At 42.4% G+C, this 13,666-nt stretch overlaps 1 protein-coding gene across 4 annotated transcripts in view; it reads right to left on the bottom strand.

Moving 5' to 3' along the window:
• COL11A1 (collagen type XI alpha 1 chain) overlaps positions 1–13,666 on the bottom strand; it is a 257,133-nt gene that overhangs the window by 30,899 nt on the left and 212,568 nt on the right. For all 4 annotated transcript variants that reach the window (XM_077928425.1, XM_077928428.1, XM_077928426.1 and 1 more), the window contains 4 exons: positions 12,708–12,815; positions 11,360–11,413; positions 10,401–10,454; positions 8,507–8,560 (listed from right to left, as the gene is read on the bottom strand). In XM_077928425.1, the coding sequence (XP_077784551.1) occupies positions 8,507–8,560; positions 10,401–10,454; positions 11,360–11,413; positions 12,708–12,815 (270 nt within the window). The remainder of the gene's footprint in view (positions 1–8,506; positions 8,561–10,400; positions 10,455–11,359; positions 11,414–12,707; positions 12,816–13,666) is intronic.

Here is a 13,666-nt window from a genome sequence, read left to right as displayed (position 1 = left end):
AGTGTTTGTTGTGGGGGAGGAAGGGAAAGGAGAATGTTAGCTGCTTTGAGACTCCTGAAGGGGAGTGAAAGGCAGGATATCAAATCCAAACTCTTCTTCTTCTTCTAAAGTGTGACTATGGAAAATGGGAGTGTACAGTATGTGCATTGTGCACATACATGCACACTTGTCAGATGGCTAGCAAGAGGCGCCCTCTGTCTTTGTGGTCCTCTGGGAGCAAATCCAGATTTGTTAGTTTGTAACACACAAAAGTTCCCTTTGTGAGAAGGCAATTAATGAGTTCTATTACTACACAGGACCCACTCCAAGCAAGCTTGTAAAATGGTTAAAACCAATTCTCTTCTGGTGGGAGAAGCTGTGAAAGAACTTCATTATAACTAGAAATATGTTTCTTGCATAATCTTGGAATGCAGCTGCAACATTAATTAGCAGAGCTTAAGAACACTGTGATCGCTAAATTATAAGCACAATGAATCGTGATTGCTAAACAAAAGGGGTGCATTCGTTATCAAACAGTGCCAATTCTGCATTGAATGCAAAGTGGGTAAATGAACGGCTCTCGTTAACACCCTGTGATTGCCGGCATTGCACAGATGGTGCTTCTACAAAGAAAAGATGGCTAATTGTTATTTATCTTACTTTCCTCGGCTTGAGTTTTGTAGTATTGCAGGCTTAAAAAAACAACAAAAAACTGGCACAAAAGATCTGAGCAGCAAGAAGGACACAGAATTAATGTATGTCCTCCACCCACGGGCTCTGATTTAGCTGCAGTTGAAGCTCACTGGGTCACCCTGGGCTTGTTTCTCCTCTCTTTCTCTCTGAGACAGAGAGAAAAAGGGAGGTGGAGACACATTAATTCCTTGGAAGTGTGGTGGAATAAAAATGTGATGAAATAAATACATGAATAGAAAGCTACAGGCAACTAGTCTGGCATAACAACCAATGTCTTCCAATATGCATTGACCTTTGCCTCAAAAGATGCATCTGGAGACTCTATGGGGTGTTGCCGTATGAATCCAGATGTGAACTTGCACTTTTCCCATTGCCAGGGGCTGCTTACACATCTGGGTCTCTCTTGCCGAGCCCAGCCACTGTTTCATTGCCTATTTATGATTTTATCTTACGCTCTGAAGGGAACGCATTTATCAAATGCAAATAATTCCATGAGTCGACAAAGTGGCCAAAGAGGCAACTTTTCTCATTCTGGGAAGCAGTTTATCTTCATCTCATTCCTCAACCTGAAGGCTTCCCTTTGAAAAACATGTTCGAAACGCTATTTGGAGTCATCAGTCAGCTGATGGAAAATATGCTTGTTTGTCTTTTAAGCAAAGTGCCATTCATTATTTATCAGGCACATAAACATGACGTGGCCGTTTGTTAGGATGAAGAAAGCAGCCACACCTGTTTGCTATACTACTAGCCTTTCTGTGTAGAGATGCTCAGAGGCGAAGAAAGGAATTCCACCCTCATTTACAAGTTCATGGGGCACCCTGCCGAGAAAGCAAAATGCTTTGCCCATAATGGGAAAACAAAGCCAGCATAAATCATTGTTAGATTCCAGGTCCGTACACTTTTTTAAAAAAATATTGTTTTACATAACAAAAAAAATTCCTTCCAGTAGCACCTTAAAGACCAACTAAGTTAGTTCTTAGTTAGGTATTTAAGGTGCTACTGGAAGGATTTTGTTTTGTTTTGACTATGGCAGACCAACACGGCTACCTATCTGTAATTGTTTTACATGACATTTAAAGAAGCCTCGCAGTTACCTGGTCAAGCATTTTACCTTTACAGTGGGAAGGCCCATTCTACATATGGATGTGAATGTCTTTGTGTAAAGTAGCTGATTCTGGCAACCCAGTCAGATAGGCAGCTAATAATAATAATAATAATAATAATAATAATAATAATAATAATAAAAAATGTGTCCACCAAGTATAAATGGCCAGCTCCACGTTAAGTAGACCCCTGGCAAAATACTCTCCCTTGGCTCCCACCTAGCCACTGTTTTTTAAAAAATTCCCACAACAGCCCAGAGCTTTACCCTTGTGGTGCTGGGGAAAATTCAAAATGGTGGCTTGTAGCAGGGCAGGGCAGCAGCACTGCTAGGCCTTCATGGGACTCAATATTCCTGATCACATGACAGCTTCTAAGTACCTTCAGCTGGAAGTCTATGAGAAAGTCTGAGAGGAACCTTAGAGGAGCCAACACTGGGGCAGGGCTTCTGTACCCTCAACTCTTCTTCAAACTTTGAATCCTTATTTTTTTCAGGCTTATAGGGTCTTAGTAACATTAGAATCATGGTAAAAGAATGAGAGGCTCTCCTTCATTGAAAAAACAAAACAGAAAACCTCATGATCGATAACAGCTGATTCACATGCTACTTTTTTAGATGCTGAAGTCACCATGAAGTAAATTTAGCAGATCAATTTTTGCCTGGCAAATAGATTGTGGAAGGGAATCCTCTTACGACAAGAGCTGGTATTTCACATTGTAGTGCAAAGCACAGATGATTAGCATTTTGGCTAAAACAACAAGATTCTTGAGCTTGAATTGGTGCATACAACAGGTCAGGTTGGGGATGGTGCTGAAAGCTTTAAGCTAACTGTTTCACAGAGAGAATTTTATGGGGAAAGATACTATTTCCTTATCCCCAGCATTTTTGGCTAGTTGGATAGAAACACTAACAAATTCTTGAAGTTTTGAGGAGACAGAATTTAATTGCCAAATGCAGCACCGTTGATTTAAAGGCTTCCTGGAATGACCAATTGACTGTTGTGGTGGAAGAAGAAACTGATTTGGAAAGACACTCCAGAGTGTGAAAGAGAGAAAAAGGGAAAGGAGGAGGGCTTCTGCCTGGGAAAATGTGAGGGGTGAAATAAGGTGAGAACACACACCAGAGATGGGAGTGCAAGAGGGGAAGGAGAAAGGGCAATGGATATGTTAGTCAACATGATTGTGGAGCCCAGGGGGCTTCTGCTTCCAAGCAATGAATCTGCACTCAATCTCCCAGTTACTGAGTAGGTGGAAATATAAATTCATTGTGGCATTGCTTTCCAGAAGGGTTCTGGAGTCACAGCACCATAAGAAAAACCAGCAGTGTCGCTTGTGAAATGTAGCTTGTACCGCAGAATTGTCACTGCAGCTTCTAGGAGAAACACGTACTGCTCTTTTGAGAAATGATCCCACCAAAAGTCAAACATATTTTTTTATGCCACCAGTGTCAACAGAAGAGGTTTACAACACACGCCTAACTATGTCTAAAGGTAAAGGGACCCCTGACCATTAGGTCCAGTCGTGGACGACTCTGGGGTTGTGGCGCTCATCTTGCTTTACTGGCCAAAGGAGCCAGTATTTGTCTGCAGACGGCTTCTGGGTCATGTGGCCAGCATGACTAAGCTGCTTCTGGCAAACCAGAGCAACGCACGGAAACACTGTTTACCTTCCCGCTGCAGCGGTACCTATTTATCTACTTGCACTGGTGTGCTTTCGAACTGCTAGGTTGGCAGGAGCTGGGACTGAACAACGGGAGCTCATCCCGTTGCGGGGATTCGAACCGCCGACCTTCTGATTGGCAAGTCCTAGGCTCTGTGGTTTAACCCACAGCGCCACCTGTGTCCCTTCTAACTGTGTCTAAAGGTAAAGGTAAAGGTACCCCTGCCCGTACGGGCCAGTCTTGACAGACTCTGGGGTTGTGCGCCCATCTCACTCAAGAGGCCGGGGGCCAGCGCTGCCCGGAGACACTTCCGGGTCACATGGCCAGTGTGACAAAGCTGCATCTGGCGAGCCAGCGCAGCACACGGAACGCCGTTTACCTTCCTGCTAGTAAGCGGTCCCTATTTATCTACTTGCACCCGGGGGGTGCTTTCAAACTGCTAGGTTGGCAGGCGCTGGGACCAAGCAGCAGGAGCGCACCCCGCCGCGGGGATTCGAACTGCCGACCTTTCGATCGGCAAGCCCTAGGCCCTGAGGCTTTTACCCACAGCGCCACCCGTGTCCCTCTAACTTTGTCTACTGAGGCGTAAATGCTATTGAATTCCGTGGGGCTTACTACCAGGTAAATAGAAATGGGGTTGCAGCCTTAGTCAGGGGAAGAGCTCAATGGCAGAACATCTGCTTTGCAAGCAGAAGGTCCCAAGTTTAATCCCTGTGCGTCTCCAGTTACCACTGAGAAACTCCTGTGTCTGAAACTCTGGACAGCTACCAGTCTCTGTAGATATTGAGCTAGATCATCCAGTGGTCTGATTCAGTATGAGGTAGCTTTCTATGCTCCTCAGTTTCCCAGGGATATCGCTAGAGACCGTAGCTAAGTGTTAGGACAGATGTTTTGCATGGAGAAAAACCAGGTTTCATCTCCAGTACCTCCTGTTTAAAAAAGGATCTGATAGTAGGTGATAGTGATGACCTTGGTCTTAGAATCTGGAGAGCCACTGCTGGTCATACCTTGGTTGTCGAACGGAATCCGTTCCCAAAGTCCGTTTGACTTCCGAAAATGTTCAACAACCAAGGTGTGGCTTCCAATTGGCTGCAGGAGCTTCCTGCACTCAATCGGAAGCCGTGTTGGACATTCAGGTTCCAAACAACGTTTGCAAACCGGAACACTCACTTCCGAGTTTGTGGCATTCGGGAGCCAAAACGTTCAACTTGCAAGGCATTCAGGATCCAAGGTACGACTGTATATACAAAACTGAGCTTGGTGGATAAACAATAGACGGACAAATGGTATGAGGCTGCTGCCTATGATTTTAGCATGTTAAGCCCAATTCCACACATAGGCTTATGCTAGTAATTTGTGATGGGCCAATGATCTAGGAATGGGGGGAGGACCAACACTCTTTCAGTTCCCAAAGAGTTTCCCAAAAAAGTTTGGGAAAGTGTGAATCTGGTAGATTCATATTTAATGGAAACGTTAATTCCTTCCTCATCCCTAAGCAAGATTAAACAACCATTCTAGATAGCATTTGTACTAGGATGGATGGGACAAAATGACCAGGAGTGAGTGAGCTTCCCCAGGCTTGGGGAGCACATGTCTATGAGATGTAAAGCTCCTTTGCTCCCAAGGATTAGAACTGTCTATTCATTTCCCCACTTTTTTAAAGCCTCTGGGAGGTATTGCACACTTCCTTCAAGTGTGTTGTGCCTGGATGAAACCATGTTACAATGGCAAAAAGCCTTTTCCCTCAGCTCTAATAAACTTATTCATTGTTAAATCTTCGACCGAGTCATATCCCACTTCTAGTGGAAAGATTACTAATGCCACAGTAATCGTTTTCAGCGTTATAAATGTGCAGTAAGTTGGTGGAACAAATAGATTATTGTGTAAAATAGATAAAACTAATTAAGCATGTCAGCTCACTCAAGCCTATTATATAGAACAGTTTATCTCATTTTGTTAAATAGATTATGGCTTACATTTAATGCTGCTGTATGTTTAAAAAACTGTTAAAAATTCAACTAATTAGTTGAGAAAGAGGGTTTAGATGATCATACATCTGCATAGATTATTGTGTATCTGCAAAGCGTCAAAAGACTAATAATAGTAGGATAATTACAGACCTATCAACTTTTTGAAGGTTACTAAAACATTGCTATTTTTTTCTGAAGACATTGCTTTTTATTTGGCACTGAACATTATTCTATCTTACATCATGATCTTAAAACGTATTACTTGGGAGTAAGCTTCACTCAATGAATTTAGGACTATAGTGTTTTCTAAGCAACAGAATATAAAGTAGTGATATGTGGTTGTTTTCTGAGCAAGGCCAAATGGAATTATTGCCACAGACAACCAACTTACTTTTTAAAAAAAGAAAAGAAAGAGTATTTTTATTATTATTATTGGCAGGCATATATGCAGGCTTATGGATAAACGAAACAGAAAAAAGAAAATATCTTGGCCATTCTTGTTGTTCCATGATAAAACTCCTCTGAAAAAGGCATTTCTGTTTTGGCTGTCACCGAATCAAATAATTTTTAGTTCATTAACCTGCCTTTTCAACCAGTTAACCAATTTAATTTCAATGAATTTGTATTTTACCAACACTTCCATAGTGGTAAATTTCTGATACATTGAAAAGGGGCATGATAATAAACTGAGAAATAAGAGCTAGAGCAGACTCCTGAGAATGATGCAGATAATTCATAGCATTGCAAACCTCAGAACTGCTTTTCTTAATAGCTCTGTGTATGTGTAGAATGTGATATAGACAAACAGGAGTCACACAATAATTTGGGAGCAATGTTGTTGTTGTTGTTGTTGTTGTTGTTGTTGTTGTTGTTGTTGTTGTTGTTAAGAAGTAGAAGTAGAAAGCTCATTTTACCATATGTGGTGAACATGGAGAATAGCTTTTGGGAGATGATTTATAATTAGTTGAAAATGATATTTAAAGTAACTTTCCTAAAAAGACCAGAAGCTTTATTACCAGGGATAACTGGAGCAGATATCTGTCCCCACAGATAAATCTTTTTCTTTATGAAACGATGGCAACACAAATACTATACACACAAAAATGGTGCAACGAGGTGGCACCTACCAAGGAAGAATGGCAGCTGAAATTGATAAAATATGTAGAATTGGCATGTCTGACGTGCAAAATTAGAGATCAGAGAGAGACTGGTTTTTCAAAAGATTGGGAAATGTTTTCAGAATACTTAAAACCTCAGTGTAAATATGTTAAAACACAAATAGTGTTTGAGTAAGAACAGCAGGGGGGTGAACTTTTGGGGGGTTTTTTGTAAAAAGGTGAAAGTATGGAGTAACTATAACATGCAGCATAAACTGAAAATTTGGGGGAACCATGGAGGGAAGGAAGGGGAGGGAAGCGGTGGAATGATTGCTAAATTTGAAATGTTGTTGAATTGTTTATTTGTTTAAAAATCTATAAATAAAATTATGGAAAATAAAGAAATTTGGATGTAATAAACTGTGGTTTAACGGGGATTATAGTTTCTTTGGACATTTAAAATATTCAGTATACTACTACTGAGAAAACAACAGGATTCCCATCCTGATGAGCTTTTAACAGACTCTCAATCTTGCTTTCCCTAGTTCCAGCTCAGCCATCTGAAGCAGTTGGTTGTCAGCTACAAAAGCTGATGCAATTTTGTAATAAAAAGGTGATTAAAAGTTAGTCTCAAGGTGCCATCAAACACATTTCTTTCATCACGGAAGACTAACACATGGGTTTTATATTGTATTAATTTTTTTAGCTTTCACCCTCTGTTGCTGGAACACACCAGAACAAAAACAGCCCTAAAAAACCCAAGCTACTGTGCCCTTAAGCCACAGGCTTGCTGATTAAAATTTGTCCCAATTAAATTGATCCAAGCTTGCTGCACTAGTTTCAATGAATTAGCATATAATAATGAGCAATGGAGGTTTTTTTTTCCCTTTTAGAAAAATGGCAATTCTAGGGGGGAAAACAACAGAACAGGAAGAGCTGAATAATGCATTTGAACTAGGGTCTCTTAAAAAAAATGACCATGCACTCATTACAAAATGCACTCAACATGTATTACGGCCATTCTGACCCTGTTCTAACATACAGTAATTGCTTATCATCACCAACTCTATGATCCACAACTCAGGTACAATGACAAACTTAAGTGTATTTATACTCCTAAAGGTCATTGGTACCAAGGGACGGCTCTGATGCAATCTCACACACAATTCATAATTTCTCTGTAAGTAACAAAGGAAACAACACATCTTTCCAAATATGGTACATTTCTGTTAAAACTATTTACTGTGTACAAGTTGGATCTTGAAGCTACACACAGAGAAAAAATATCATATGAATGGATTACCATAAACTTGATCTTTGACATTATTATGCTTTCCTATGAGACTGATCCCAGATTGTGGATGTGTAAGATAAATCAACTTAATTACTTCACTGAAGCATTGCAGAAAAAGTTGCAGTCAATACTCCACCTTTAGAGTACGGTCAAACCTCGGTCATCGGACGTAATCCGTTCCAGAAGCATGTTCGGCTTCCAAAATGTTTAACAACCAAGCCGTGGCTTTTGATTGGTTGCAGGAGCATCCTGCACCCAAGCGGAAGCTGCGTTGGACGTTCGGCTTCCAAAAAATATTCAAAAACCGGAGCATTTATTTTCGGCATTCGGGAACCGAAATGTTCCAAAATGGAGGTGTTTGGGATCCAAGGTTTGATTGTAACTTGAAGTTGAAATGTGCTGTACCAGAAGTGGCCATGAAGTATGGCATAAAAGACTTCAGCTTGTGTGGTGGGAACTTTCCCCTACCTCTCCCCATGCACCTGCTGTAACCCCAAAAACTGCCGTGGGGTGGTTTGGGGGTCAGGAGAGCCCCCAGAACAGCACATGGGGGAAGGAAGGAGGAGAAGGGGCAACTGGATTCTTTTTTGCTATTTTTTAATAGGAAAGCAAGACCACAAAAACTTGAACTTGGAGTGGGGGACACAATGTTAGGGAAACGATATTGAGGTAAAATGCCAGAAAAAAACTTGCATAGAGAAACATGACTTACTCTCTTCCCAGGAGGGCCAGGGGGTCCCGCTTCACCTGAAGGACCTGGTGGACCCTGGAAAAATAAAAATATCTGTATGAATACCCTTGGTACGTGCCACTGAAGATCAGGAAATATTGTATTGACACAGAACAGTCCTTGACACTTTCAGATATATTTGATCAAGGATCCTTTGTAGTGACAGTTGTACGAATGGACAGATCTCAAACAGTTTCTGCATCAATTACCATTAAAAAAAAAAAAAGGGTCCGCATGAAAATTCGTATGAATTTACATGTGCATTACTCCTAATATACACATTTCTGTATGGACGTTTTCCTATTATATGCTCTTTTTTGTGCAAACGATTCTCCCCTGATATAATGCATTTTATTTCCGCAAATATGTGCATTTTTGTGTGCACTGTCCCCTAATATTTTTACTCAAGAAGTGCATCACAACCCCCCCCCCAAATTCCTAGATAGTAATTACTCATTCACCTCCATTATAAGTGAATAAGTGGAAAGGCCAGCAAGCTTTTATCTCAGGATGCCCCTGTCTTTTCACATCTAGGTTCCATTATCAGTGGAATTAATCAAGTTTAAACAGAGTAGTGTGTCCTCTTCTTAAAAACCTATTACAGAGGCACCACTGGACATTCTTCTGGAACTTCTTTGTATTGTCATTTTAGATCTAAGGCGGAAATTGTTCAATTTGGTTGTGTACTTCTGTTTGTTTAAATTTTTTGTCTGTGATTATTTGCAATTATGTAATTATGTGATTTTTATATGTTGTAAGCTGCCTTGGCTTTGGGACGCGGGTGGCGCTGTGGGTAAAAGCCTCAGCACCTAGGGCTTGCCGATCGAAAGGTCGGCGGTTCGAATCCCCGCGGTGGGGTGCGCTCCCGTTGCTCGGTCCCAGCGCCTGCCAACCTAGCAGTTCGAAAGCACCCCCGGGTGCAAGTAGATAAATAGGGACCGCTTTCTAGCGGGAAGGTAAGCGGCGTTTCCGTGTGCAGCTCTGGCTCACCAGATGCAGCTTGTCACGCTGGCCACGTGACCCGGAAGTGTCTCCGGACAGCGCTGGCCCCTGGCCTCTTGAGTGAGATGGGTGCACAACCCCAGAGTCTGTCAAGACTGGCCCGTACGGGCAGGAGTACCTTTACCTTTACTTTAAGCTGCCTTGAGCATGGTTTTAACTTTGGAAAGGCAGCTCACAAATAAAATTATTGATTGATTGATATTGAAAAGACGTTTTGATCTGATGTGGTGAGCTGGAATTCAGGCATGCCTGAAATGCCCAGTTCCCACTAGCCTTGCCAAAAGTAGCTCTTTGAATTCCTTGTAGCTGTCTGTCCACATAAGCATTTTATATATCACTTTCTTCCCAGAGTCTACCTTACTGCTCCTTCAAATAATACACACAACATAAATTCATTCCCAAATGGCCATGTCATGCAGTTGGTCTTAGGTCAGCCCTGTGTAAGTCCAAGCAAAGTTTAATTTGGAAGTACTGTATTTTTCCGTGTATAAGACTAGGTTTTTCTTACCAATTTAAAATTTTAGGTTTAAAATTGGGGCTCGTCTTATACATGGGTAGTACTGAGGGGTGTTTTCTTAATTTGGAGTCCCCCAAAATAAGGGGCACCTTATACATGGGGGCATCTTATACACAGAAAAATACGGCAACCTATGAATTGTTCTGGATCTCAGCTAATTACTTCCTCTGGTGCTTATTCATCCACTTCCAGCACTTGTTTCCCACTGAGAAAAGATTTAAATTTGAGAAGAAAATGCAATCAATGGTTGCATTATTTTGCTTTCATTTTTTGTGTGTGTCCTCATATGTTCTAGGATTTTTCAGTGAAAATTCCACATTCCAAATACTACAGAGCTATTAGAGATATTTTACTTACGGGTTGGCCTGGGTCGCCATCTTCACCTTTCTCCCCTCCTGTACCATCAGTCCCCTAGGAAGAAAAAGACAATGTTTGTCTCACTTAACCCTGCCTGAATTTTGTATCCTGTACAGAAAAATGACGTTCATTTAGAAGAATTACTACAGACTTGCAGAAAAGATTGCTCATGTAAATCCCACACTTCATCTAATTGATCTCAAGAGGGACTTGCATATGGTTCTCAGGCAGCCTCTCCTATGGGCAGTTTTGCAGGGCCAATCCTAATTAGCTGTAGCAGCATTCATTCTCAGACACTTGCTTGGGCTGGGCAAAGTAGCCAACTAGAACAAAAATCCAATGTATAATAGTTCGAATATTGGCCTAAGGGTGTGGAGATCCAGGTTCCAATCCTCAGTCATCGAGTTCCTGGTTAACCTTGGGCCACCCTCACAGGATTGTTGTGAGCGTAACCTTTGACCTCCTTGATAGGATACATATAAAATGGGCATAAAACAACCGTCCAGATTAAATGATCTACTTATGGTTATAACTGCATGCAAAGAACATGGCTTCTCTTCCATTAAAAGCAAAATTGGGCCAGTCCCCAGAGCAGAGCTTTTTGCTCAAAGCATATTGTCACAAACAAGACTCTCCAACCACACGCTTCCACCAAACCAAACCCAGCATTGGTTGAAGCCACAGGAATGTCACTTAGGTGTGAAAATAAATGCAGCCCGGTTAGAGCATGGTGCTGATAATGCCAAGGTTGCAGGTTCGATCCCCGTATGGCACAGCTACATATTCCTGCTTTGCAGGGGGCTGGACTAGATGATCCCCAGTGTGTCATACAATTCTATGATACAGTGCAATCTTATCTGTGTCTACAGAGAAGCCGTCTCACAGAGTTTGACATGACTCATTCCCGAGTAAGTGTCTACAGGATTGCTACTAGCCATCTGAATTGTCAAGATACTCACAGCAGGCCCAGGTTCACCAGGGGGACCAGGGTCACCAGGAAAGCCAACAGGACCCTACAGAGACAGAAAGCAAGTTAAGGCTGGTGGTATCAACTAAAGATTGGAACCAGTAACAACAAACAACTGAGTTATTAATGGCAGACACAGTGTAGTAATAACTAAGACCGAGGTTCTGGAGCATAAGTGGGGATACCTTTTTTGCTGATAGGTAATCTGTTGTGTGGGCAAGACAGAAGCCAGACGTGGGTTGGGGCAGAGCCAAAAGTGGGAGTATTCCCCCATTTTTCTTTGTATTTCTATCACCCCTTCCTCGCTCTCTGTCCTTCAATGTTGTATGGGCAATCTATCCGGAAGGTATTTGTATTTTGAGGAGTTAGTGATCTAACATGGTTATCCTTCCTGCCCCCTGTTCCTTCCTTTCCCCGTATCTTTTAAGGTGTGAGAACCTTTTCTGATGTCCTAATCAGTTGGGAGGAGATGAAGCACCCCTCCCTCAACTGCCTTAATCAGTCTGGGAGGATAGTGCTGGAAACCTTCTTTGATGTTGGAAATTGTTAAATTGAGGCATTGGGAGGAGGTGGCTATCTATAAAATCAGGTGGCTTGGGCAGAGTTTCTCTGAAGCTCGTGTACAGACTGATCGGCCGCAGGGCCATGCAAGTAGAGGCTACCTGGGGGAGTCACTTCGCCACTTCTTGAAGGCTTCCAAGTGGCAGATAGAAGTGCATGCTGTGTGTGTGTGTGTGTGTGTGTGTGTGTGTGGTACCTCGGGTTAAGTACTTAATTCGTTCTGGAGGTCCGTTCTTAAACTGAAACTGTTCTTAACCTGAAGCACCACTTTAGCTAATGGGGCCTCCTGCTGCTTCTGCGCCGCCGGAGCACGATTTCTGTTCTCATCCTGAAGCAAAGTTCTTAACTATTTCTGGGTTAGCGGAGTCTGTAACCTGAAGCATATGTAACCTGAAGCGTATGTAACCCAAGGTACCACTGTGTGTGTGTGTGTGTGTGTGTGTATTGATTGCTGTTTACGAATAAAATCTTCTTCTCACCCACTTGTGTTATGTATTGCTTCTCAATCTCCTTTAAAAGAACCGCCTTGCATTAGGCATGACAAATGTCCAATTCTCTCTCTTCCTTCTCACCCGCTGGGCTGCTAGGGGTAGGACTTGAAGTCTTGGACTGGGCTTCTGACATAAGTCTGAGGGTTGTATAGAATTACCTTCATGGTTGCTGTGGCTCTAGCAGGGCAGCAGAGCATGTCAGAAAGAATAAACTCATGGAACAGGGCTGTATTGCATTATAAATCCATTGTCTTATTTTTTTAAATAAAAACTGATAGGGTCACTTACCGGGTTACCCTTAGGTCCGTCATCACCTGGAGGTCCTTTAATACCTGCTGGCCCAGCTGCCCCTGGTGGTCCAGCCTCACCCTTTTCACCCCTTTCCCCTTTTGGACCCTGCAAAGGACAGACACAATTGTCAGGGCATTATGTAAACTGACACAGGGGCAGAAAAGGAAATCAGCTGTAGAACGTTCTGAAGAGATAATCGCCACATTTTAATGGGGAAAGCTTTGTAACATATTGAACCCCCCACCCACAAAAAATATCTGTAGGACACCTAGAAGGTCCAGATCGGCCTCCAGATTGGAAAGTAGTCCCACTGCCAATTACGTTTTGACATCATTTATTTTTCTGATTGCAAGAACGCAGGGAGGGGGCAAGAAATCAGAAAGGAATTTATTGGTGTGCACACCTTCCCATCAGATGTCAAGGAAATAGGCATCAATCAGACTTTTAGAAGACATCTGAAGGCAGTCCTGTACAGGAAGGTTTTTAATGTTTGAAGTTTTTGTGTTTTAATAGTTTGTTGGTAGATACCCAGAGTGGTTGGGGCAACCCAGTCTTATGGGCGGTATATAAATGAAATCATCATCATTGAATTATCCTCTGTAAAGCAAGGGCTATTGGAGAAATGTTGGTAGAACTCAGTCCCTAATCTGTAGGCCAATAAAATGTTGATGGGCATGTATGAGTCCTTCCAGAATGAAACCCCAGGGAAGCCAATTGGGGCCAAGGCAGCTCTCCAAATCAACAGGCAAGAGGACCCAGCAAATCAGCTGGGTCAGGAAAATAGGCAGACAGGGCCTATTCCATTGAGGAAGCCAGGAACTGGGGTGAACTGGAGAGAAAGATGTAGCCTAATTTCCTAACCAGCAACCCCCAATATTTGAAAGGCTGAGCTTCCAGAGCCCATTGAGTATGTCCAGGCAGTTGAGATGTGAAGGTTTACTAGACAATCAGATTGT

This window comes from Podarcis muralis, chromosome 5 (genome assembly GCF_964188315.1).
Source record: "Podarcis muralis chromosome 5, rPodMur119.hap1.1, whole genome shotgun sequence".
NCBI classification, from domain to species: domain Eukaryota; kingdom Metazoa; phylum Chordata; class Lepidosauria; order Squamata; family Lacertidae; genus Podarcis; species Podarcis muralis.
This window is presented reverse-complemented; position numbering and strand designations above follow the sequence as displayed.